Source organism: Cinclus cinclus, chromosome 4, assembly GCF_963662255.1.
Source record: "Cinclus cinclus chromosome 4, bCinCin1.1, whole genome shotgun sequence".
Taxonomy (NCBI): Eukaryota; Metazoa; Chordata; class Aves; order Passeriformes; family Cinclidae; genus Cinclus; species Cinclus cinclus.
The window spans coordinates 55,615,636-55,642,066 of record NC_085049.1 but is presented as its reverse complement, the minus strand read 5'-3'; the positions used below and the strand labels follow the sequence as shown (position 1 = coordinate 55,642,066).

The 26,431-nt window shown below is 43.0% G+C and overlaps 2 protein-coding genes across 3 annotated transcripts in view; one reads left to right on the top strand and one right to left on the bottom strand.

Annotated features, from left to right (window-relative positions):
* The window catches only part of SYN3 (synapsin III), a 166,505-nt gene extending 154,295 nt beyond the window's left edge, over nucleotides 1-12,210 (top strand). For both annotated transcript variants that reach the window (XM_062491288.1, XM_062491287.1), the window contains 4 exons: nucleotides 2,808-2,942; nucleotides 7,899-7,983; nucleotides 9,461-9,755; nucleotides 11,220-12,210. In XM_062491288.1, coding sequence (XP_062347272.1) covers nucleotides 2,808-2,942; nucleotides 7,899-7,983; nucleotides 9,461-9,755; nucleotides 11,220-11,352 — 648 coding nt within the window. In that variant the 3' untranslated portion in view covers nucleotides 11,353-12,210. The remainder of the gene's footprint in view (nucleotides 1-2,807; nucleotides 2,943-7,898; nucleotides 7,984-9,460; nucleotides 9,756-11,219) is intronic.
* Nucleotides 12,211-15,880: 3,670 nt separating this feature from the next.
* Nucleotides 15,881-26,044, bottom strand: FBXO7 (F-box protein 7). The gene is made up of 9 exons (XM_062492126.1): nucleotides 25,800-26,044; nucleotides 24,242-24,542; nucleotides 23,076-23,303; nucleotides 21,595-21,736; nucleotides 21,026-21,109; nucleotides 19,862-19,954; nucleotides 18,739-18,915; nucleotides 18,057-18,094; nucleotides 15,881-17,700 (listed from the first exon to the last, which is right to left on the bottom strand). The coding sequence occupies exons 1-9, from the start codon at nucleotides 25,919-25,921 to the stop codon at nucleotides 17,296-17,298; spliced, it is 1,590 nt and encodes a 529-aa protein (XP_062348110.1). The 5' UTR covers nucleotides 25,922-26,044; the 3' UTR covers nucleotides 15,881-17,295.
* Nucleotides 26,045-26,431: the final 387 nt, after the last annotated feature.

Sequence of the window (26,431 nt, the reverse complement as noted above, 5' to 3'; positions counted from 1 at the left end):
GCAGTTCCTGAAATCTGCTCTGAAAAAAGAATCTGAAAATCAGCTCTGGGGTTCTCAGCACAGGAAAAAAAGGGACCTGTTGGAGCAGATTCAGAGGAGGGTTGTGAAGATGATTAAAGTGCTGGAGCACCTCTCCTATGAAGACAGCTCCTAAAAGAGCTGTGGTTGTTCTGCCTGGAGAAGAGAAGGATCTGGGCAGGTCTTGCAGAACCTTCTAGTATGTAAAGGGGGCCCGTAAGAAAGGGACAAACCTTTTAGCTGGGTCTGTTGCAACAAGACAGATGATAATGATTTTAAACTAAGAGAGGGTACATTCCAATTATAGATAAGGAGGACATTTTTTACAGTGCACATAGTAGTGGATGCCCCATCTGTGGAGACATTCAAGGTCAGGTTGGACGGGGCTCGAGAGGAACCTGATCTAGTTGAAGATGTCTTTGCTAACAGCAGGGGTATTGGACTGGGTGGTCTTTAAAGCTTCCTTCCAGCCCAAACCATACTACAAGTCTATGAAAAGTGGGGTTCGGGGTGTTCTGAGCAGAGCCGTGTCTCAGTGACTCCAGGGCAGGAGCCAGGAGCCCTCCCGAGAGCCTGACTCTCGGCAGGGTGAGGGAATCACCCAGTGGTCACAGGGCGGCACCCAGTGGTCACAGGGTATCACCCAGTGGTCATAGAGCATCACCCAGCGGTCATAGAGCAGCACCCAGCGGTCATAGAGCAGCACCCAGCGGTCACAGGGCAGCACCCAGCGGTCACAGGGCAGCACCTAGGGGTCACAGGGCAGCACCTAGGGGTCCCAGGGTATCACCCAGTGGTCTTTATAAAGCATCACCCAGTGGTCATAGAGCATCACCCAGCGGTCATAGAGCAGCACCCAGCGGTCATAGAGCAGCACCCAGCGGTCACAGGGCAGCACCCAGCGGTCACAGGGCAGCACCTAGGGGTCACAGGGCAGCACCTAGGGGTCCCAGGGTATCACCCAGTGGTCTTTATAAAGCATCACCCAGTGGTCATAGAGCATCACCCAGCGGTCACAGGGCAGCACCCAGTGGTCATAGAGCAGCACCCAGCAGTCACAGAGCAGCACCCAGCGGTCACAGAGCAGCACCCAGCAGTCACAGAGCAGCACCCAGCGGTCACAGAGCAGCACCCAGTGGTCATAGGGCAGCACCCAATGGTCACAGGGCAGCACCCAGTGGTCACAGGGCAGCACCTAAGGGTCACACAGGACCCTCGCACCGCGCCATGCGGGACACAGGAGTCCGCATCTCTCTCGGGAGCTGTAATAGCCCCATTTGCTTTTAAGATAGGAGCGGAGAGCAGGGAAATCTGCTGGAGGGGCCCCAGGAATCCCTGGCTAGTGAGACCCAGATGGGAATTGGCCATTCCCTGGCACTGTTAGGAAGCATCACATTCCACACCTCATTTCTCAACAGCAGAACAGCTAAGCAGATAGTGGAAGGAAAAGCCACCTTTGTAATTTGCCAAACACTGACATATATTTTTCCAACCTTCTCCTTTTGCCCCCTGGGCCAAGAAGGCCATGGATATAAACATCAACCCCCTTTCCATGTGTATCATAGTTAAAACTTTCTAGGTAGCTTTTCTAGTTTTCATAGAAGACACCTATAGAAATTAAAGCAAACCATTATTCTGCAAGAAAAGAGCAGAATACAAACTCAGTGAACTCACCTCATTGATTTCCTCTATTTTAAATCTAAAAAAGAGGGTGCAAAATTTTCCATTTGTCTCTAAGAGCGTACTCTTGCAGCCTTGCCAGGGTGGAGTGCACTTCTGATAGTTATCCAGGCATGAGTCAGTGCCTTTCTTGAGCAATTCAACCTTTAACTTTGCATTTCCAGGGATTTTAATGTTTGCTTTAAAAATAAAAGCAAAATAAAATAAACTCTTCCAACCCTGATATTTTGGTACTATTATATTTACTCCAGCTGAATCTTAACTTCATCAGAGTACAGTTCTTCCTGTGGGATTTAGCTAATGTTTGCAAAACACTTGATTTATGATGAACTGTTGAAAATCATGTTCAGGGCTGCTATACAGCTGGGGGTCTGCTGTTCTTTCAGTATTATTGTTGTGAGGTTATTTCTTACCTCAAAGACCCATTGACAGTTTTCCTTGCCCCATCCCCACAGTCTTACTTCCCAGTTTTCCCCAGTAGATTTGTAGAACTTGCTTGGGAAGCAGTTGTATCACAGCATTATCAAGAAGACAAGCAGAGATCAAGTTTATTTTCCTGCACTTGATGCTGGTTTGGTGACATCCTATTCATTACACATCTGTGGTGTTTATTTTCCCCTCTCAGGCTGCAGTGCTTTGTGTTCATTAATCCCAAATGTTTCCTGGTTTCCTCCAGTCCCTGTTGCTCTCGTCTCCTCAGGCTTCAGTACGTGTTGTTTCTCTTCTCCTGTGGCCGTTTAAGTTACAGTGTCATCCTCAAATACTGTGGGACAATACTAGAGAGACCTTATCCATCAGAGGCATCTCCTCAGGACATGTGAAGGAGAAAAATTGTATTAAATTGATTTAGAAAGCTTCTGGCCACCATAAGTCTTGGCTTGGCTCCATTGTGAAGGGAAGGAAGATGGAGAGTTGGGGGATGTATGTTTCCAAAAAAACCCTAAGCAAAATCCCACATCTGGAAAAGTCAAGCATGTTTCAGCATGAGGAGAGTGGTGACTATAGATATTGGCAAGGATGTTGGAGACACAAAACAGGTTAATGTAAGAGGTGAGTTCAAACAGGCAGGAAACTACCTTACTAACTGTTGTTTTTGCCTCCTGTGGCAGGTGATGGACAGCTCAATGCCCCTGATTGGGGAGCACATAGAAGAGGACAGACAACTTATAGCTGATCTGGTTGTCTCCAAAATGACTCAGCTTGTCATCACTGCTGGATCTACACCATCACCACTGAGGCCTTGGGTATGAGTGAATGGAGACCTTGTGACCAAGTTATTTCCCTGAACTTCTTCCTTTCTCACTCCTCACTGAATGTGTCAGGCAGTCGGACATCTCAGAGGGTTGAACAGTCCCATATGGGAGTGTATTGGACAGACTGACTGCTGCTCTTCCAAAGGAGACTCTCACAGGCTCTTTAAAATGAGCAGCCCTAAGGAGCACACCTCTCTCCCTTACTCTCCTTCCAGATATGTATGACATCACACCAGTAGCATGTCCATTCATCTAGACATTCAGACTTGCTAAACTCATTGATTCACATTGAACACAGGCATTTTTAGAGGTACTTCTAATACCCAGTTTCATTTCCATCTAACACCATCTGTCAGGATAGGTTTCATTCCAGTTTTTGCATCCCTGCTCTTCTTTCAAGAATGGAAAGTGGGAATCTCCAGCAAGAGTTGTTCTATTCCTTACTGCAGTTTCTTCAGAGATGTCCTGTGCTGCCTTCATCAGCGGGAGTCTTTACTAAAGCTGAACTCATATAAGAATCTGTTACTTTTGCATTTAAACTGACCCCTCAGTTCTTCTTGTGTACATCCATTTTGAATATCAAATGCATCTAATTTTACTCCCACGTTTCCCAGGAGCAGCTATATATAAATGAAACACCCCAGAACATAACCGAAGTATCCAGGTGTACTTGCTACACCTCTTTCAGTATCTAACAGAGAGCAAAGTGTGAAGGTTTGAGGACAACAAATCTGTACAACAGAAGAGATGAGAGAGCAAAAAGGTTGAGGGACAAAACTGATTGCAACACACTGGTACAATTTTCATTTCCACTCAAGACAAAAAAAAAAAAAAAAGGCAGAAGGCACTTTATGGTGCTCTGCCTTTGTTATATGACAGTCCACTCTGCTATACTGGGTCCCAGCATGAAGGATATTGAGGGTAACTCCAAGTTTTAGCTAGACTGAAGGAGTAAACATTTAATAGACACTGAAAATACTTTGAGGCAGGGAAAGTGGTACAGAAGAGATAGCACTTACAAAGTGGAATCAAGAACTACCATTTGAAAAACCAAGATATAGAATGTATGAACTAAGAGCAAAGGGGCAAACCAACAAAAACTGAGAACATGGACAGATGCATTTGTTTTCCATGTCCATAATATACTGGTACAGGATTGGATTGGATTGAATTACAGCAGACCTAAATTAAGGCCAAAACAAGAACAAAACAAATCTTGAAAGGATAGGGTGTCAAATGGAAGAGTCAAATAAGAAAAGGGTTTTCATCAGGAATAAAACCTAGAAACACCTGTATATATAATCAAGAAAACCAATCCCACAAACAGGTTAATTGGAGTGTTTTACTATAGACAAAGATCTTGGTGCCACAAGCATCACAAAAATTGCACATGCTACATTACTAACATAATGTTATAACAGTTACAAGTGTCCAGAGAGAAATAATTAAATAGGAGGCTAGTGAGATGCAAACTAGAGCTACAGATGAAGACTTCCACAAAAGGAATACAAAGAGCAATTCTGAATATAAAGACAGAAGATCCGAATACTTAGAAATATGAATCCTTGGATATCTATGGGTATGAATAGAATACCTATGCATAATATTGTACCTCTCTATACTAGTCTCTGGGCTGAGAAAACCTGAGTGCACAAAATTGACAGAGATGGAAAAGTAACAAGTCACAACAATGTGAGACTTTAGCTATCAAGAAGCAAGTCAAATATCACTGTAGGACAGCAATTCAGAGGGAGGTAAGAACACTGTGACTTTGCCATAAGAAATATCAAAGTACAAATTCAGAGAGTGAGTGTGCACCATTAGATTTAATGTCCAAGGGACAAAGGTGATATCAAAAAAGTAAGGGTATGACAAAAGCTTGAGCAAAGAAAATTAATCAACTCCCAGCAGTAAAACTGTACAGATGATATTTGAGAGACCACTGTTTTCCAGAATGCATATATACATTTCTGGTCTGCTCATGAACCAAGAATGTGAGAAATAAACTTATAGAATTAAATGGCAAAAAGGACATTAAAGACAAACAGGGGGAAAATATTCAAATTTGGAAATCTGACATTTAAGAAGACCTTTATGTGGCATCATGCAGTAATAAAAGGAAATTTAAATAGGACAGAAATTAATTTTGATTGAGGAAAGAATGAAACAAAAAACTTTCTTTGAGTTCATCAGAAAATGGAACTCTACCAAGCAATTTGTGGGCTCTATGGATCATCCAAAGTTAAGAGAGGAAAAGAAGAGTTCCAGGTCTAGAACTGGCATGTGTTCCCAGTCACAACAGGGACAGTCTTTTGACTCTAGTACAGGTAATTGCTTAAAGTGGGGAACTTCTTTACCTCTTTACAGTTTTTTCCTGATTAGAATGACTCAGAAAAGAAGAAAAACAGTTATTAAATCAGTGATGACTGATATTTTTGAAAAATTATTAAGCCCCCAAATTCCAGATGGCCACATCCAATGAAATGAATTTGGGAAGTGACTAAGCTGCCAAAAAATTGTGCAATATCATTAGGAATAGTTACTGCTTCAGAGGACTGGTGTACAAGAAATATAAAATATGTGGTTTGAAACCTGTAAGAGTAATGTAGAAAAATTTAGACAAATAAGTAATAGACTATGAATTATCTCAAATGATAATTTAAAGAAGAATACAGAAAATAAATAAATCAGCAGAACCCACAGCTTAGGGTGTTTACCATGTGATTTTTTTGTGCAGAAGAAAAAATGTCCCGTTAATTTCCTTTCAATTATTTTCCTTTAATTTCTTTGGGAATTCTTACATGAAGTGGTAGAAAGCAGGCAATCAGTCAGAATTATGTAGCTTGTCAAAAAGCCTTGGGCAAGGAAACAGACAAGCCATAAAAGAAAGCATGGAGGGTAAAGTTTTATTGTGTAGCAGAAGCTGACCTCAGATACAGATGTTAGAGATTTTAATTCTTGCAAACAGCTAGCAGAAGGGATACTTCAAGGATACTGTGCCTGGCCATGTTGATAAATGGGTTGGTTGAGCCCAAGACAGGATAAGATGTTGATGACAAATTTGCTTTCAACATGAAACCCAGTCTCATGGCTACACTGTGGTTCTGTCCTCACCTCTCTGACCCACCACCAGACTTTCCCTTCACTGTTTCTCTCTCAAAGGCAGAAGACCTTGGGCTGCCCCTCACCCCTTCATCTCCCAGCCTCAAAAACCAGTTTTGCCTTTATCTCTGAGATGCCTTGGTTGATTGTAGGGAGAGGCTGTAGAGGTGAATATGAGATCAAATTCCTTTTCTTTGCCTGGTCTAATCAATACATCTTACAGCATTAGAACAGTTAATTTCCATCAACACCAAAGCAAGGTTAAGTTCCCAAGCTACGTAGGGCTGGAAGTCATGAAGAAAATTCCCAGATTTGCCTTCCCCATCCATTTGCAAGTCCCAGATAAATAGTGCAAAAGATGGGCTGGCAACTTCATCACATTTATGTTAGTCAGTTGAAACTAATTTCAGTGTTTCCAACTATGAAACATTTCTTCCCATTTCCAGAATCACTTAGCTCATTCTCCTAACCTTTCAGGAGCCTTGAAGACCCTTTTATCATGATGCTCTGCATGTAAATAATCCAGCATGTACCAGCCTATCTGACTACAGCTTCCCTGGTTTTCATAAACAATTTTGTGCAATAGGCTTACTCAGACTTTTGTTAACTTTGGACCAGCCCTTTGTGCAGCAGCTCTGCATTGCTTAATCTGTTTATTAAAATATCTGTCAAAAAGACTAAATAGCAAGAGAAGAAGAAAGAGCAGATGGCACCAAATTATTTGCATTAGTCAGGACCAGGGATGGCAGTGAAGAAGATCTGACAGAGTTATGTATGTTCAGTCACCACAACAGCACATGAAACTCCGTATGGAAGACTGGAGGGTAAACTAAGCTGGGGGTAGAGAGAGGGAGAGCATAAACAATGTGCAGAACTTTCAAGTGGCACCAGCCATTCCCTTGAGAAATACTTTGTCACATACAGGCTAATGAAAACCATTGCTCAGCCTATGGTTGTGTTGACAAGGGAAAAGCAGGAAATTAGGATGCAGGAAAAATGAACTGGCAACGTATACAGAGAACCCAGATATTGCTTCATCTGGAAAAATATAAGCAGACCCATCTCTGGCATCTGCAGGAGAAATTACAAAGCTGGGAAAGAGAAGTTGGTGATGAAAACAATTAGGGGCTTGGAAATATTCCCATGGAGGGACTGGAGGGATTCTAAAGTCTCTTGGCTTTAGAAAGGAGGTTGAATGAGAGAGAGAGAGCAGTTAAAATTTGCAAAATAATGAATGGCCTAGCATGGGCAGGTTGTGAGAACCAGTCTTAAAACTCAGAACAAAGCAACAGAGGTAAGGAATGGGAAAGACAGTGAGGCTGAAAGTTGAGCAAGACTCAAAGGGTTTGGATATAAATATCAAAACAAAATATCTGAAACTGTTGCAAAGATTTTGCGGAGGAGATAATAAGCTTCATGTTTCTGGGCTGAAGCTAGCCCATGCTTATTAGTAATCAAGAAGAGACCCCTTAGGGTACAGAGATGATTACTCCATAGGTATTTCCATGGTTTATCCCTCCTTCCCTCAGAACATCTGGTGCTGGCAACTGTCCAAAATGGGAGATGGGACTAAGAGAACCCCTCGGGCCAGATGCATTCGGTAATTCCTGATTGCCTAAAAAAACATTCTAATTTGTAACTTCATTGTTATTCCCTGTGAGCAAACAACTTCCATGCTCTTTTTTACTCACCTCTCCATTTTAGTCCCATGAGATTTTACCAGCCAGATGCTGCATGTGTGTGAGTGTGCATTTAAGGAACACTTCATGACTCTACAGTTCCTGTATTACCTCAGGACTTCTCTTTGGGGACTGTATTAACTGGACTGGCTTTTTTCCCCTCTAGCCTCCTCAAGTTCAGCCTGTGTCAATGAAATCTCAGACTGGACCTCTGCTTGGACAACTGTCACAACCACGGCCTCCTCCACAAGGTACGGTTCTCTGATTCCTATGACAATGATGACTCTGAGTCCTATCAGTTTTGCCTTCTAAATGAAAGGTTATCAGGATATAGATCTCACTCCTTTTCCAATTCACTGCCAAGCAGGCAGCAAATTCAGTGTACCATTAAAGCAGATACTGTCACGTTCCACAGCAGGTCAGAAAGTGGGATGAAAGTTTGATACAGATCCAGTTGATACCATTGGTAGGACTTGGCTCAGTAAAACAAGGCCACTTGAACTGGCACTGGAGCAGGATTCTGGGCACAGAGTATATTGTGTTCACACAAAGCTGTGCAGTTACAAGTGTTAACAAGTGATGGGAAGATGCTAGTGTTGATGTCTGTTCCAAGCCTGACAGTGTTGCAATGCCAGGATCCTTGATCCATCTGTCCAGGAGTTCCCAGGTCAGCCAGAGCACACCCCAAGCTCCTCCTGACAGCAGAAGCAATTTTGACTTATGTGGCTTAGTCAGAACAACAGGTTTGTCTTATTGTCCTGATGTACACAGAGGTGATAAAGCACACAGCTGGCCCGTGGGTAGCCAGATCTCACCAACCACTCAATTCACATAACTGATTAGTCCCTCCTTCTTGCCACTTTCCCTTCCTTTCTCCATTTCAACCTTCTACCAAATTAACACCCTCCTCTAATTATCTTTTCCTCATTGGTCACAATTTTGCTGCATCCAAAACTGAGCATTTCTGACACCAAACATGTGTATGTAATCTTGGCATTCCATACTATAACCACTATGAGCTCTTGGCCTTGCAGGATACTACTCCCCATCTGTCTCCAGTACCCCAATTCTCTGTAAAACTTTTTCTCATTTAACTCTCCTGACCACCTGTGAAATCCAGCCAGACCTCACAACACTATCAGAAACTTTTGTCAGGCTTTCACACTATTATCTGTCGTGTCCAGCAATTTCTCACGTCACGTCCAATTGTTTTCCACATCCTCTTCTGCTCTGAGAGTCTTCTACCAAAGCAACTGAAGGCACCTGGTGATGGCTCTGGAACAGAGGTATGGATAGTGATAGGATGGAATGTCTCACATCAAACTGCTGGGTCCATGAAGGGACTGATGACCCAAACCAGCAGGGTCAGCTTACATTTCCCACAGAGTTGATTCTCCAGTCTCTTTTCCTTCCCCAAGCAGGAAGTGCTCACCAAGGATAAGAAATATCAGATACATGAAGGGCAAGGCAGGTTGAAGTGACTCCCTTTGGGGAGAGCGGAGAGATTTCTTTAGTGCTGAAGAAGGTAGAGACATGGACAACTCTAAAGAGGAGAGCATGATGTCAGTTTTAGGCAATCCTATAGGAGAAGATTTGCCATACTCTTCTCCATGAAGCTACTCTGAAGAGTCTCTCCTCTTAGCAAAACCCGCCCTTCCATAGAGACGTTCCATGCTTGTTGCCCGCCACCTGCGTTTCCTCACGTTTATGTCTACGTGTCCCTTTCAGGTGGGCCACGCCAGCCACAAGGATCTCAGCCTCCACGGACAAACGCGCCCCCCCAGCAGCGGCTGTCTCCTCAAGGACAACAGCCCCAGAGTCCCCAGTCCACTTCTCCTCAGCAGAGGTCACCTGGATCTCCACAGCAAGCCCGATCAGCAGCTGGCTCCTCTCCAGTCCAGGCCTCCAAGGCAGGCGCTTTCCCTCCACAGCAGCCGAGGCCTCCTGCCCAAGGCCGGGCTCCCGGCCAGCCCAGCCCCATGGAAATGTCCAAGCAGCAAACCACCCCACACCCACACCTGAAGTAAGTCTCTGACAAACTCCTAGTATCTGTAGATGTTAGAATAAGGCTGTCCAAAATACCCTGAGCTGACATGAAGAACGTATCACCTGTTGTCAGGCAGGGACAAAGGCCTGCACAACTGTGAGTGACTTCAGAGGTGAATCCCTTGGCGTAACAGCACAGCAGTGATCTCTTGTCAGGAGGAACAGGTTGTGTTTGACATCACTAAGATTTCACATTCTTCTTCTTGTTCATGTACTCGCTGTTAATCCCGTGCTCTACCCCGGCCCTATCAACACATCCCCTGCCTTCACAGCAGGGTATATAATCCTTACAGGCAGCACAATATTGGCCTCAGCAGGAATTATTCCTTCACTGTTTCCTAAGTGCAGCAGCCACAAAGGCTCTTTTTGCATTTGGTAGCAAAAAGGCAGGGGAGACAGGGGGAAGTGGCCCTATTCAAGTGTATAAAATGCCAGATGGTGACTGCATGGGGAAGTACTTTTCTGGAGCTGAGCACACTGCTGAATTATCTTTGGATCTTTAGTAGCAGCTTTTGCTGTCACCCTTTGTGGAGCATATCTAGCTGGCACAATGGCAGGAAAACTGGCCAAAAAGAAGCCTGATTCTGACTAGAAGTTAACACAAGGAAATTGGTATGAACAGGCCAGAACAAAATACAGGCTAGCAATAAGAAGACAATTTCTGAGAAGCAGAGGAATGATGTTCTAGAACAGTCTTTCAGTGATGATGTTTACATTAGCAAGGCAAACTAAAAGAAGTGAACTTAAGGATCAAAGTGTTGGTGCTAAGGATGCAGTCACCACACTACACATATTTCAGGTGCTTCTTCCAGTCTGGTTTTGTGCTGGATACCAATTACTGATCAGAAGAAACTAAGCATGGTAGCAGGGAAAACTGGGACATTTTACTTCACAAGCATTATCCTGATATGAACTTGACCACTATCAGATACATGGACAGCAGGAGCAGTGTGGTCAACCCAAAGACCTGCATTGGAGAGGTGACAGTCAGAGAAGACAGGCCAAGGAAGGCAGGAAACAGCACACATTGCAGGGGATCTGGACACCAACTTATCCAACCTCTGGTGCTCTCACAGCTGAAAGACCAAGACCACCATTCCTTGTAAGGCTGATGAGAGACAGGTGACCCCAACACTAATCCATTCTTCTGTATTAGTAGTGAAATTACTTAAGGGTTTCTCAAAACAGCCCCACCAAATGGCAACTGCACATTTCTAGTCTGATGTTTTCATCAACATTTACCAGTTTGGGCTGAGCCACTTACCCATGCCCCCTCTGTCTCACGTCCCTCCTTCCTGGATGTCTTAGCACATGGACATTTTCTGTGCCAATCTCTCCTTTTATCCTTGCATTTGTCTGTGTGGTGAAACACAAAGCATGAGTAACTGGCTTTGAATTCTCACCTTTTCCTGCTGAGACTGAACTCTGTTTTCCCTTTCAGCAAATCACAGTCCCTGACAAACAGCTTCAGCATATCTGAGTCATCTCAGCGAGGAAATGCCACTGAAGATGAAGCAAAAGCTGAGACCATCCGCAACCTGAGGAAATCATTTGCTAGCCTGTTTTCTGATTAATAGTCCTGCAGCTGGATCTGTGCTTTTGTCAGCCCTCACTCTACATTATGTCATACCTGATGTCATCCTGGAATACACTCAGTGAACCCAGCAATTTACAACTAACACCTGGTAAAGGGAATTTAGAAAACTGTAGTTGTTTTAATACAAAGAAAATATCTGAATAACAGTCTGAAAAGTGACTGTATAAAAGTGTCACTATTTCATTGGGTTTTGTGCATAATCAGAATCACATCTGTTCAAATGACTGAGTCGTAAAGCAAATTTTACTCTTGCTAACCCCTGTGGAGTCAACACAGTTACGACAGTGAAAATTGGGTTTTATTTTGATATGTATATAGTCAATACAATTGTTAATTTCCAATTACTGAATTCTTGTTAAGTTCAAGCTAAAAAAAAAAAAAATCAGGCTTCTTCCAGAAACACAAGTGCTAAGACAGAGTCAAGAATATGACTGACAAAGGAAGCATGCTTGAGCATCCAGTGAACTGCAGAATTTCATTACAGGAACTTCATAAAAGGTCACTTTCCAGAGCAAAACTATGTTCAAGATAAATGCAGTTCCAGGCATCAGTAAGCACCAAAGATCACACAAGCAGGTCAGCCAGATGGACTGCTGCTTTGTTCCAGATCACTCTGCTCATAGCAGATAAAACATCTCTGTCTCATGCCTTGCATTTATGTCCCCTGTGTGTGATTCCCAAGTTCTGGGAGAAAAATGTCATGTTCTAACCCCGTAGCCTTAGTTCAAAAATAACCTAAGAAATGGGTCTTCCACACAAAAAACAACTTCTTCCCCTGCCCCTGAAAACACCAGAGTTCACATTCACAGTTCACACAAATTCCAGACAAAACCCAGCTAAACTCCAAGCACTTTGGTGACTTGGTCACATCTGGCTGTGTATGTCCCTCAGGAACATGCTTAATTAATAGCAGAGCTGATGAAGTGCACATAGTTGTGTGCTGAGTGTTCCATAATACTGAATGGACAGAGAGATGGAGTGAAATCCTGTCTCCTGCCTTGAATTCCCACTGACTTTGCTAGGGTGAATGCAAAATGATTGCAAGGTGACAAATTTGCCACAGATCTGGAAAATTATTTCACAAATAAAATGACCTGTGTCCTTCCTGAGACACCAAGCCACATGAGGGCATGTATGGGATTGTCCCAAGCAGGTAACAATCAGTATTAGCTCTCCCTGATCACCCCCAAGAATTATTCTTCCAGAGAAGACAGAGATGGTGTGCTTTTCCTCTAAGTCTGCAACACTGAACAAAGCTGTGTCTGTGCACATATGCTGGAACTGGGACATGACAAACCCCACACAAGCTGTGTTCATGACTGAAAAAACTCACCCCATAATATGTGGGTAAATCCATATCTTTACAGCTATTTATATCAGCTGAGAGCCTACCCTCTTGCACCCTGGGAGGTCTGTTTGGAACACACCTAATGCAGGTGCCAGTCCTCATCCTGCCTCCTCAACATGCAGCTCTGAGGCCAGACTAGGCTTTGTGCTTCCTTTGGCAACTGCACCATGACAATACTTAGGAATGCCCAGGGAGGTCAGTAAGTTAAAAAAATATTTGAGCCAATGGCCCAGATCCTTTGCTGTCACTTAAACAAGGAGAACCCCAAAGCAGCAAAAGCAACAGCTGCATTTGCCATCTTGGATCTTATGATTCACTGGTGGGAAAAAAGCCAAACAAGGAAATCCTTCCTGCATAGCACCTGTAATGAACGTCTAAATCCAATGAAGTCATCTGGACCTTGTATGACCTACCCCTGAGCAGGCCTTTGCACATAAAATGGCAAGTAACAGCACAGCTTTTCCAGATTGGAAGTCCCTCAAGAGACTCATCTGGATCAATGTCTTATACCTCAAATTCAGTATTACAGAACCACCTTATTCTCTGATGGTTTGTCTTCTGTTTTTCTCTGTGCTGCCTTTCAGGGTTTAATAAGCAGTTTACAATGTAGCATCATCATCTGAGGGGGGGGAAAAAAAAAAACAGTCCCTGCTGTTTTCTAGTCTCCAGGAGCAATAAAAAAAAGTGAGAAATGGCCTGGAGCAAGTGGTGTCCCACTGGCAAGAGAAGCAGATTAACAGGCTTCACTATATGGAGAAGAGGTAAAACAATCGTAGCAGGAGAGGATTTCCTTCTGTAACACTTCCCTCAGCATGGTTTATGCCTTTCCCTACCAAATGCTCACCAGAAATGCAGAGACACAACTGAAAGCTTACTTCAGGAATCCTAAAAGGCTTTATCCCCTGAAACTCCATGATTCCTTCACCAACACAGCATATGTAAAAAAGGAATGGTGACTAGTATGACACAGCCCCATAAATCAACAGCAGCTCATTGCTAAAAGTGCAACAGCCAGGTCATTTGCTAAGGATGCATTTGAACACAGCAGGGCTATCCTCTGACAGACCACAGGAACATGATAGCACTGCCAGCTTTGATACCCAGCAGTGACTCAATCTCTTCAACCTACAGCTCCCAGCTGTCACCTTTCAAGAGAAAGGCAAACAGAATTGGATCTTACCACCTAGCTTTAAGTTGCAACATCAAGTACAAACAATAAGCACTCTTAGCTTAATTTAGTCCATAGTTCCTGAACATGCACCTTCAGTTCTAGTCACAAAAGTGCTTTAAAACACTGAGTTGATTTCCAAAGTTAGAATTATGAAAATCTGTTGTGTCCTGTAACTGTTCCAACAGTATACTTCCAGTCTGCAGCTATGATGCTCACATGCTAGAAGTGGCTAGCAGAAGATTCACAAATGCATCATCCTGTCTTCAAGTTGTCACCAATGATGCTGGCTTTCTACTCCAAAATCCCTACACTCTAGAAAAAGAGAAGAGAGTACAAGGGGTATTCTCCTTTTATATGAATGGGAAACAAAGGTATACCCAAGAGGCCTATAGGTACCTAAATATAACAGCAGGGGCAGTAAGAAAACAACAGAAAAACTGGTAAAGAGAAGCTACATTTAAGTCACAGGGCACACAAGCCCCACAGCATACCTTGAGATCTCTCTCACACAGATGTGAAAACTGAGCACCTGGTCAAAGCTTCTTTTGTCCTATTTGCTTTAATTTTCTTCACATGGAAGCCAGAACACATGAGGTTTGTGTGTTTGGGTCCAGCCCAAGCAGCTGGGACATAGCTGTGACACCCAACCCTATCCATCACCTGGAAAATTAGTTTATATTTTGCTGTTTAGCTACAAACTGAAGAACACCTTGACTTTCTTGTCATATGAAATACCATAGGTGTGGTATTTCAAGAGGAATGGAACACACGTTCCTAGGCAAGCTAAGGTCCAGAAGAACAGCAGTCCTACTTCGTAAATGCAGTATTCTAGTCTTCCACTAATGCCAAGCAGGTACCCAAGACCTTACACCTGTATGGCTCAGTTGCTTCATCTGGTTGGCTTAAAGTTTCATTAATGAGATAAAACAATACACAAAAAACCCAACAGTTGCTTATTTCCAAGTGACTCAGTAGCAAACTTTACAGTGATAGATACTGATGAATAGTACAGGTAAGGAATGCTCATCTTAAGGCATTTCACCTTTTGTGATTTCTCTTTTATCATTTGCAACAGCAATGACATACACACTTGAACTTAGGAGCTGGCAAATAAAGCAAGCAGCTAGTTTTCAAGTATTTCCTCTATTTTGTCTTCTAATTTTGTACTGTTGGTCCTGAGATAATAATTTTCTATTTTATAGCCTGTTTTATGAATAACAGAAACTCCTCTTTAAGGAACTTTACAGTTCCAGCTAAGTCAGGTTTACTAATCTTTGGCTCACAACACCTTTACTAGAGTGTGAGGGACGACAACAACAACAACAACAACAACAACAACAACAACAAAAAGAAGGAATATCTTCAGGTCACTTAATGGTGTATGTGTAAAAGGGCTGAGTTCACTACTCAAAAACAAACATTTCAATGACAAAATCCAGGATAAACTGAACCTGTGGCATCAGCCTAGCAGAAGTATGACTTCATGGTTATCTTCACAGTAAAGAGGGCCCAATTCCAGAGCAGCACACAGCTTGCCAGCAGGGCAAACCATATGACTGTCATCAAGGCATTGGCAATGTGAGTACCACTGAAACCACAAAATTAACTTCTTACACGCATTATGTGATCACTGTTCCCAGAAATAGCTTGGAAAAAAGGGAAAAGGGCAAGTTATTAATTATTTTATCAGTTAAAGCTCTGTAACCTTATCCGACTATTATTTATGGATTGCTGAAGCATTCATCGCAAGGACAAAATGGTGGAACACCAATACAGTGTAGATTTTGCTTTTCCTTTTTATAGTCAGAGGAATATAAAGAATTGCTGCATACTCTAAAAGATCTAACCATATATTTCACTGGTGAAAACGCTTTTGGAACAAGGCAATTCAACCACTGAAGGCAAATGTTAAAAGTTAAGGCCAATCTTGGTAGTGAAAGAAAAATATCTCTGTGAAGTAGAAAAGGAAGAAAGAAGCAATACAACTTTTGACAGCAAAATAAAGTATTATATTTTACTTCCACTGGCAAAACTCCCTGACCTTACTGAAGTCAGCTGGTTTTATACAAAACAAGATGAACCACTGAAATCTCACCTGAAAAAGCACATAAGTATTACTGATTAAATAGCTTGTATTTAACAGGAAATGTCATTCAATTTCCACAGCTGGAATTTCATAAAAGTTTTAGAAAATAATATCAGTTGTCACAACAGTCATTAGTACCTTTCACATTTATAGAAACACTGAGATCAATCATCTTAAAAAATACATAAGAAATTAAAAATTCTAGCAAAGTTTAGTCATTCCTGTCTTCCTTTAATTGAGCTCCAGCATCAGCTTGCAGATCTTATCAGGAAACTTTTAACAGTGTTCTTGTTAGCTGCTCATTAGTTAATAAGACAACACTTGAAAGGTGCTCTTAACATGCTATGACACATTTCCTTTTGGCAAGATACCATGTGGTACTTAAGTAATGGAATTAAATGGAATTTACTGAAGCCAGAATTCATTCTGCTTCTCATGTTGTGATCCCATTCCCACTGCAACCAGGTCAGCCTATTTAATTCTTTAAGTACATCAGATAGGAAGAAAAAAATGCATTTTCATAACCACTTTTAGTTCAAACACAGTAAATGCAGTCACGTCCTACAGATCCTCATTTGTAAAGTCAAGGAAAAAGTCAAAACTTTTGCTGCTGATTCTTCGTAAAATTGCTCTGCTTCTGCTTAAGACTTCTGAGTTGCACTGTAGCATGACTTTAGTCAATTGTTTGTAAAATTAATTAATTTGTGTTCTAATATTTCCATTGTAAAGAAAATTCCCTCACTGTATTCTTTGTGCATTAAGTAACAAAATAAAAAATGCTTTTTACCTAATAAAATAGTAAGGAAAAAGGAAACAACACCTTTAAAAATTTCCATGAACACACATCTACCATAACAGTAGCAGTATCCTGTACTATGTGGTGGTAACTTTTCTGTTAATAAAGATTATTAATTAGCCAGGTAGATCTTAAACAAAACCTTTCATCCTGGGAACTCAGTAAAACTGTTCAAATAAGACAGACAAGTAGAGGGCTTGTATTTAAAGTGCTCTTTATCTGATGCAGTAAGGATTTGGCTGGTATTCTGGTCTCTAAGTAGCACTTCACAGACGATTAGGGGCAAGGATGGGGGGCAGCAGAACAAACTGCTCTAAGTCTTAGCTCTTTGAGGAAAAGACCTTAAGTGCCAGGTGGTACAACACTACCAGAGCACAAAACAAACCCAGCCCCTGCGGCTGGGACATCACCATGCACGCATGTTCTTGAAGGCAGATGTTAGTGCCTGGGATTTGCCATCTCCTGCAGTTAGAAAGCAAGCTCAGCAACTACAAAACTCGCTGCAGGAAAAAGCAGCAATCAGATGAATGCACGGCGAATGTCCATGGGCCGGCCCCGGCTGGGTCGAGGTGGAAACCTGTCACTGGGACCAACTCGTCCTGGAAGCGTAGGGTTTGCTCCAGGCAGGGAGCCAATCGGGTCAAAGTGTGGTCTGAATGGAGGGAAACGACCTGGTGCTTCTCCCTGGCCAGGAATGAGTGAGTTAATTGGGTCTCCAACATATGGAAGTGTTGGTCTCTCATCATATTCTCCCCCAATGATCATTGGGGGATAGATTGGATTTGATGGGAACGGGTTGGGTGGAAAGGGATTAGGATAGAATGGGTTGGGATGAAAGGGGATTGGATGAGGTATAGGGGGCAGAAGCATCATGTGCCTCCATCTCAGGGCCTCCTTCTTCTGTTTCAACTTTTTCTTGTATAGCTGCAGACAGAAAAAAAAAAAGGCATTTTAAATCTCTCTGAATGTTTCAGCTTCAGCAACTGCATTCAGTTGTACAGCACTTCTCAAAAAAGTGCTCCTCACCAGTCAGAAAACCACAACAGCAACTCCTCTACCCACCAAAGACCAAGCACAGAACCCTTGGAAGACCTCTGACCCCCAGTCGGAGCATGTACCATGTAACTTGTTGATAGTCCTTTCTGCTAATCTGACCAACGTGCATACACAGAACACCACTTTTAAGCCAAACTTCAACTCAAAGTTACTGCCTCCCAAAGTCTATACTTAATTCTCAAACTAAGATTGATCTCAGAGAGATTATATAAAAAGCCACCTACCTCTTTCCAGTCTGTATCACGAGGCCTTGCAACAGGATCTACAAAAAGAAGCAAATAATTAAGAAAAGCAACAGATCTTGCACCACAGATACCTGCAGTGTGTAAGAATTCAAAGAATAATCAGGATACTAAACTTTTTCTAAAGATAATGCATCTTAAAAAATATAAAGCTACAGGTCCATTTGACAGGTAATCTACTTGCATACCTATTCCATGCAAAGCATAATTTCCAAATGTTAATAAATACAGAAAGCCCAGAAACATTGTTTCTGCTTTTGCATTCTGACAGCACTTTACCTGACTACCTTTGTTTCTTTACTCTCTTGTGAGAAATTGAAGCAGGAATATATCCTCCCTCCACTTCCTAATATCTGTAGTAGCCAATAGACTAAGGTAGCAAAGGAAACAGAGGAAAACAAGGAAAGCCTGCACCACACAGTGGGAAGAACCATGTGGAACACCAGTAACAGGTCAGAAGATTGCCAACTATTCTTGGCAGAAAACTCTGCATCCACCTGAATCCCACCTGACCAACCGTACTGATTAATATCACAAACAACTGCACTCACAGTGTTTCACTATCACTACTCATTGCCTGAGGAGCCTCTTATCAAAACTTGTCAGAAGCAATCCCTCTGTTAACATGAGAATGTAATTGGAAAGAGATGTGCCTCGACATTACCTCGGAAATCCCGCAGATACATAAACCTCCAGAGAAGCTGGTCATTGGAAGCTGTGTAGAGATCATGGCAAACAGCGGAGAGAGAGATGAGGGAACGGACATCCAGAAGTCTGAAAATCCGAAGCTTGAGCTCAAGAGGAAGGACCACTAACCCAAACACATCTGGCAAGTTCAAAGCTACAGAAAAGAGAAAGAAAGTAAAGAAAAAAAATAATCTCGACATCACTTAGGTAGTGCTTCTATCTCTAAAGACACTAAAAGAAAGAGAGAACATTATAATCTTTCCCTTACAGCCTCTCCCTTTGATGCCTGAGTTAGATCATTTTTCTGAGCAACTACTGTGACGTGACTCCTTGCAAAACAGATCTCTTGCAACTCTAACTACACTTAAGAGGTGCACAAAATAGGGCAAATGACACTTTATACTGAGCACGACGCCTGAAAAACATTGCACTCACCAAATTATGCTTATAGGCTACAGAGCTAAGGAATAACAAGAAAAACAAGACCTGCCCAATTTCATGAGCCTGCAAAAAACACAAATATAGGGCACAAGCTTCACATAAAATCTTCATGCACTGAAGTCTAGAGGGAATTCCATTGTCTTCAGAATACAAAGCTGAGACCTTTTAAGGCAGTTATTATGCAGAGAAAGCCTGGCTTCCTACTGCTTCACAAACACCAGCCTGGGTTACTTCCTACCATCCTTGCCAAGCCCTCAATGACCAGTTCCTAACAAGATCATTCCTGAGGTCATACTTCCAAACATGATGCTAAATAACCTTTGCTGTTTTGACAAAAAAAAAAAAAAAAAATAGATCAAAACTACAGAACTACTGCTACAAAATTATTGTGGTAGGATTTCCTCATCATTATGCATGGAAAACAGCTACTCCATTTCCATCTCTGAAGTGAGACTAGAGCAATCAAAAATTAAAACCAAAATTATATTAACATTTTTCTGAATTACAAAGATTAATATGATTTCTTTAGCATGTATATTTTACTTTATGCTGTTTATACACCTATCATTGTTTCTAACACTCTTTCTTCAAGACTTTAGATTGACTCCCTTCCTTCCATCCTCAAAAATTAAGTACTAACTATAAATATTTTCTCTCACCTTGTCGGGCAGCAGCCAGGAGAGAGTAAACCAGCTGGTCTTTAAAGAGACGGGATAATTTCTGAAGGTCTTTGTAAACACCTGCAACCTTCTCTATCAAAGAAGAGAGAGAAAAAGCTTAACTTCCAAAGGTTATAATGAAAAAGTTATATAAGAATTACAGTTTTATTATTAGCATAACTTTAAAAAGGCATAACTACTTGCTTGTGATCTTGATAGGAGCAGCTCTGCAGCTAGAGTGTAATTATCCTGCAATAAGTCAGTCATTGATAAACTAGAAACCAGTTCCATGACTGGGCTAAGCTTTCCCTTCAGACTTAAAAGGCACAGTTAAGGGAAAGACTTTTCTCTGGAAACAAACTGACTCTCAAACTGTTGGAGCTTCCTTTTTCAGATTTCAAGGTTCCCGCCTAACATACATCTATGTTCTAAAAGCCTGCAACCTTCATTTCTCTGACAGAAGTATTCTTCCATTCTATTCTCTGAAGAAACAGGAGCAAGAAGACTTGACTGTTACACTGGACACCTTGCAGCACTCAGTTCTTCTACAACCTTTTAATTAAAGGGTCTACACAGAACATAGCAAACTGAATCAGCCTGGACTGCCAATAAAGCAACTCATCCTTCAGAGAATATAAGGATGGTCAGATCTATGCTCACAAGGATCATGCATCTGCCCTTCTCTCCTCTTCCACTGTAGTCTTCTATGTAATTCTGGCACTCTGGAGAAACCTATGTGGTCAACACATGTTTTCTGACAACAGGAGTTTAACAACTACAGTGCCACAAGAAGACTGTAGGTACCACCAGCCTCTGAAGTCCTGAGCTGCCAGGCAGAAAGGGGATACCACCCAGCAGTGCCATCCCAGAGTGCCTAGGACCTCATAAATAACAGGCAGACAGGCCAAAAGACAAACTGAGCTTTGCATTTGCATTCTTTACATTGTTAATCCAAGAAATACAAGAATTTGTGCTAACAACAATGTATGAGTAAATGGCTACACTCTAAATTTCTTTTACCACAAAGTTATGACTAATCTAAATTGTAACCACTTTTTTTGGTTATTCTGTATCTATTTGGTGCTCTGCTAAAGCATATTTGGACCCACTGTGTCCCTGCTTCATTTTTCAATTTACCACCATGAGATCACAGCTCAGGCATACCTGGGTCCTGAAAGCAAACAAAGGATGATGGCAATAGCTGGATTCTCTTAACACTTTTAATCTCTTCGTTGATTTTTAATGTTGCTACAAATATAAGAAAGAAAGACATTTCAAAATTTAACACACAGAGAGACAACAAAGACCACTTCATTACTGAAGTAATACTTCAGTATATATAATACTTCAGACTATAATAGTCTAGAAGTCATAAGTCTTGCAAAAAAACATATAAAGAAGCTAAAACGTATCTGAAGCAACTACTTCTTCATGTCTGGCAATGTGTACCAAAATTCCTATGAAGTGAGACAACGAACATATTTCTACAATATTGCAATGGAAAGGCCAGATGAATTCCCCTAAGGATTAATCTGTTAAAACAGGAGGGAAAGAAACAGTTAACACAGAGACTGGAAATACCAAAAGTATTCTGCATCAGGAAGTGGCATCACCTGCACCTCAGCAACCCAAGTGATAAGGCTGCAGTTCAAAACATACAAAAAAACACTTTTCTCTTCCCAAACAATGGTGATACTTAATGTCCATCCAGGATGAAAACGTGACTGACTTACCATTAATAGCAATAAGATCTCCAAGAGGCACACAGGTCAAACCAGCAGAACCTTCTCCACAAAGGGGATGTGTGTACTGCAGCTTATAAACACCATTCCCTCTCCATTTCTTGGGCATAGAGACTGCCTTGGCTTCTATCCCCTACAAACGTAAAGAGATAACAAACACAATGCCATACTTTTGCCATGTACCAATGCTGAGGGGTGAGAAAAGGATATGAAGTTAGGAAATGGCAGAATGATGCCTGCAATTTGACTCTTAGGTCAGTCCTAATAACACAGTGATTATGCATATGTATGATTATACACGTTTTGCCCAAAACTAACAGTGAATTTAAGTGAAGTTCAGTAATTTTTGTCCTGATAGGAACAGATGTTCAGTGAGCACTCACACCTATTTCTTTGAGACACACCCTTCATTCTGTCATCCATTTGAGCATTCTGATTACTCCTGCACATAATTAATTTTCTGCACAAAAAAAAATAAGTTTTTGCACCTTTTCTGCAAACTTACACTATCTGACAGGACTTCAAGAATCACAGTTTGAAATTATTTAGAAAACCTGAGTCAACAAACAGTTTTGCTTTCAATTTCAGCATGAAAAGGCTCAGATGGAATATCAGAGATATTGTTACAGATACAGTGTAACCACAAGTAAAAGTATATTCTTTCTTTCCTGTTAAATCTGCAGGGCAATCATCTTCCCTACCTCCAAGCCTGCTCACTGCCATAAACAAACTTTAGTCCCAGTGGCAAATGTATTCTTTGCACAGTATTTTAAATTATGGGGATACAATGAACTTAGTAGATGTATTGCATTGGCATTGGTCAACCAGACACCCACATGTGCTTAGTCCACCTCACTGCAAGAAAAAAGATGAGAATTTAAACACCTGCCTGAGACCAAGTCTTCTTCTCCAGGTTCAGCCACATACTAGTAAACATAAAATGCAAATATAAAGGGGAAAAGTTAACCTATGCATTGTACAGATGTAGTGTTATAGGTGCTCAAGTATGATATCTCTGTAGATTAGGAAAACCAAAGCCAAACTTTACACTTAGCTGAATATGGAATTAAGAGACAGTTTTTTTGGCAGACCTAGGCCTCATTAAGCACCACTTGACAGGGTATCAGGATGACATTGACACTTAAGGCAGTACTTTGGGAAGTGCTACAACCTAAGCACATCTTCACATGCTCTACAGTACAAGGCAGAAGCAGGAGGTTCAGATGGGTCCCAGTGAGGCTGAGGACCAAAAGAAACACAAGGACAGGCCTCTTCTTCCACACCTAAAAGCTGCTCCAGTCTTTAGCCTGAAGACTTTCTGGTCAGGGAATTTCAAGAAGCTGGTCCATCAGCAGCCCCTGCAGCCAACTGACATACACAAAGGTAGAAGCACATCCTCAGATGCACCTTGTATATTCCACAGCTTCTCCACACTAGCCCAGAAATCTCTGTTTGGTGGTGCCCCTACCCACCTGAGGTACATAGCCTGTCTCCATCATGAGAAGATGAACCAGAACGATCAAGGCATCAGTGGCACTGGTACACTCAGCAGAAAGGTAGAGCATCTCCAAGGAATGGGGTGTTTCACCATCAGCAGCTTCGCTGCACAGCATGGGCTCAGAGGGATAGGAACCTGTACCTTCTTCCAGCTCAGCATCTTCTGGGACTAATCCAGAAGGAAATTCTAAGCTTGATCCTGCCTTCAGAGGAAAGCAAAGCATTTATTTGTTCAGAAAATTACACTTCTATATCCATCAACATTATACAGCTGCTTATTCCAGCCTGATTCCTCATACAAGTTGTATGGATTCGCTGTACCTCCATTTTCTAGCATTCCAGATGGAAATTGGGATTATATATGTAGCCTTTGTATTTTTTAATCTTTATAATGCAAACCCTTCATGAAAGGGTCTGTCATTTTATTGCATATACTAACTGAAGACAAAGTAGTCATAATATATTAAACCTTCATCAGATTTTTTGCAACATACACAGGAATAATTTAATCACTATGGATAGCAAGTAACCAAAATGGCAACTTGGGCTGCCAACAACACAAAATGCCTAAACAGCAAGGGAGGAAAAACAAATTTTCAGTGGAGTGCACCTGTTGTCACTTGAGGACTGTGGCTTCGTTGTAGCTTCCTTTCTTCTAAACCATAGCAATTAACTGACAAAACTACATACAGACACATTATTAAAAAAAAAGTAGACTGAAAACTGTAAACAGATTTACCTAAAGAAAGGGTCAGGAAAGGGGACGAGGGGGAAGAGCTTTTCTTTGATCCTCAGATGCGTCTGCATCTGTCAGATGTGTGCTGCATCTGCTCAGATCTAGAATCAATTCCTCAACAGGACAGGACTGAGGCAGGTAAGAAACATAATCCTTACTTCCTTTAGTGCATGTTCCAGCAAAAACATTCACTCCTGTAAACCTGAAACTCTTAGGGCTCTCTAAATGAGCTTCTGTGCCACAGTAATATATAATGAATAGAGACAAATTTCCATTCAAATAACTAAATACTTACCAGAAACAAAATATTCTCAAGAAATTCACTCCTATGTAGTGACAGCAAGTGACACAACAAGATACCTTCCTTTTTGCCTTGTGCTGTATAGGAAAATTCTGTGTACTTACCCTCTCATCACTCTCCTGAACTTCCATCTGAGCCTTCTCATTGCTAGGTTGCTCATTCTGCCCTTCTTCTCTTGGACTGCTGGCCTGACTGTTGTTTGGGGTCAAGGTGGATGGCTTATGACCATTCTGAAGTGGGGCAGAAGCAGCAGGAGGAGAAGGAGGTAGGCTCGGTTGTCCATCTGGCTCTTCTAGCAACAAGCATATCAAATCACCAGAAACAATCCCATATGAAGCCAAGGTCTTCTGATCCTCTGTGAGAGCATCTTTTCTGTTCAATGTTATTGAAAACGTTGCATCAGAACTGCAAAATAGTTTTAAAAAAACAGTAAGGAAACATGATTGGCTGCACCTGGATAGCCACACACTCAACATGACAACCGGTGCCATGGCATAGTTCACCTGGTGATGACTGGTCAAAGATTGGACTTGATGATCTTGTCCAACCTTAATGATTCTATGATTCTACAATTAAAAATGCATACTGCATATTACAATTGCATTGTGCCTCGGGGCTTTATCCATTATTAATTACCCATATGTTAAAGAAATAATGAGGGGGGAAAAAGGATTATATGGAATTATTTCTCCCATGTTTCTCATCAAGTACATTTTAAGCTGCTATAACTGCTAGTAAATGAAACTTCATTTACAGAAATTGCTTACAAAACAGTTATGAAGGAAAGCAAACAAGCGCCCTTCAATATAGAAGATAAGATATCCCAGCTAAGAAAACAAGATCGAAATAAACTACTGCCTCGGATTATTTAAAAATATTTAGCATTGAAGACTCAAGCAATGTGCTTTCTCACCAAGCTAAACATTCATTTCAATGATCAGCAGGTGTCCCATACAATGCTAGCTACAAATGAGCGTAATAAGATGCTTCAGGCCAAAAAAAAAAAAAAAGCCAGAAATGAAACTGGCGAGCAGGAAAGCAGCTACCCAGTAAATCCATCCACTGCGGCAAAACAAGCAGTAAGTTCGGATTCCTCCTGCCACACCGCCGGGTGAATCACAGTGAAACACCAGCACGTCGCACCTAATTAAAGGTTAGTGACACAAGCCCTCCAGCCAGCATCACAAAACTCTCTCCTTTTACAGGCAATTCATCTTCCTACGGACGATGCCGTGAGTTCTTCACAGATAAAACACTTATGACACTTAAACCGAGATTCTCCAGGAAGCCTGAGAGAAGTGTAAAACTAAGACCCTACAGCACCCTGGAACTTCAGCGCCGCGCAGAAGACCCAGCCAGCTCCGACCGTGCTGCAATCCGCATTTCGCAGCTGAGCACTCCCGAGGTTTTGCCGCCCCGCCCCGCAGTGTCCAGTCGGGGAGCGGCGCCCGTCCCAGGCCCGGCAGAGCCGGGGTAAAGCGGTCACTGCCCGCCATGCGCCCCGGCCCGCAGGGGGCAGCACCGCGGCCCCGGGGCCCGGGGCAGATCCCTCCCCCCGCACCGCGTGGTACGGCCCCGCCGGCCCGGGCCGCGCACGGGCGGCATCGCCTCCCGCGCCCCCACCCCCGACAGCCCTCGCGAATGGTTCGCTCCTCTCGCTACCTGTACCCCCAGGCGGGCAGCAGGGCCAGCCGCAGCTGCGCGCGCAGCTCCCCCAGCGTTGGCTCCGCCCCCTGCACCTCCAGGGCCGCCGTTCGCTTTTGCAGCCGTACGCGGAGCTTCATGGCGGCGACAGCGGGACGGGGGAGTGCCTCCGCGCCCACCTCGCGCCCCGAGCGGGCCCCGCCGAGCAGCGGAGACGGGGAAGGTGGCGGCAGGGCGCGGGCGCAAGGGCTGTCGGGCCGGGCCGTTGTTTTGGTTGTCGCGGCACCGCCTCAGCCCGGCCCCGGCCCCGCCTCCGGGGCTCGCGGCACGCCCCCGATCGCTGTCTCTGCGTGCCGCGCTGTGGCCCGGCCGCGATCGATGATTGGGCGCTCGGCTGCGCGCGGGGAGGAGCCGCCCCCGCGCGCCGCCCCCGCAGGCGGTGCGGGAGCCGCCATTGCTGCGGGTGTGACTGCGCGGCAGCTCCCGCGCCTCACGAATGCCGCATTCCGCCTCACGACTGCTCCGTTCTTCCTCAGCCTCTGCCATGGATAAGCCACTGGCGGGAGTGATTCCTGCCCCCGGGCGGCCTGACGCTGCGTGGCGAGGGTGGTTGGGCCGCTTCCCTCCTCCTCAGTGTAACACCGGGCCAG

Bases quoted from the DNA above. Each gene is read 5' to 3' on its own strand.
- FBXO7 (XM_062492126.1), bottom strand. From the start codon at position 25,921: ATGAAGCTCCGCGTACGGCTGCAAAAGCGAACGGCGGCCCTGGAGGTG. The intron at 24,543-25,799 runs GTAGCGAGAGGA...ACTATTTTGCAG, and splicing joins CTGCCCGCCTGGGGGTACAG to TTCTGATGCAACGTTTTCAA. The intron at 17,701-18,056 runs GTAGGTGGCTTT...TTCTGTCTGCAG, and splicing joins GTGATACAGACTGGAAAGAG to CTATACAAGAAAAAGTTGAA.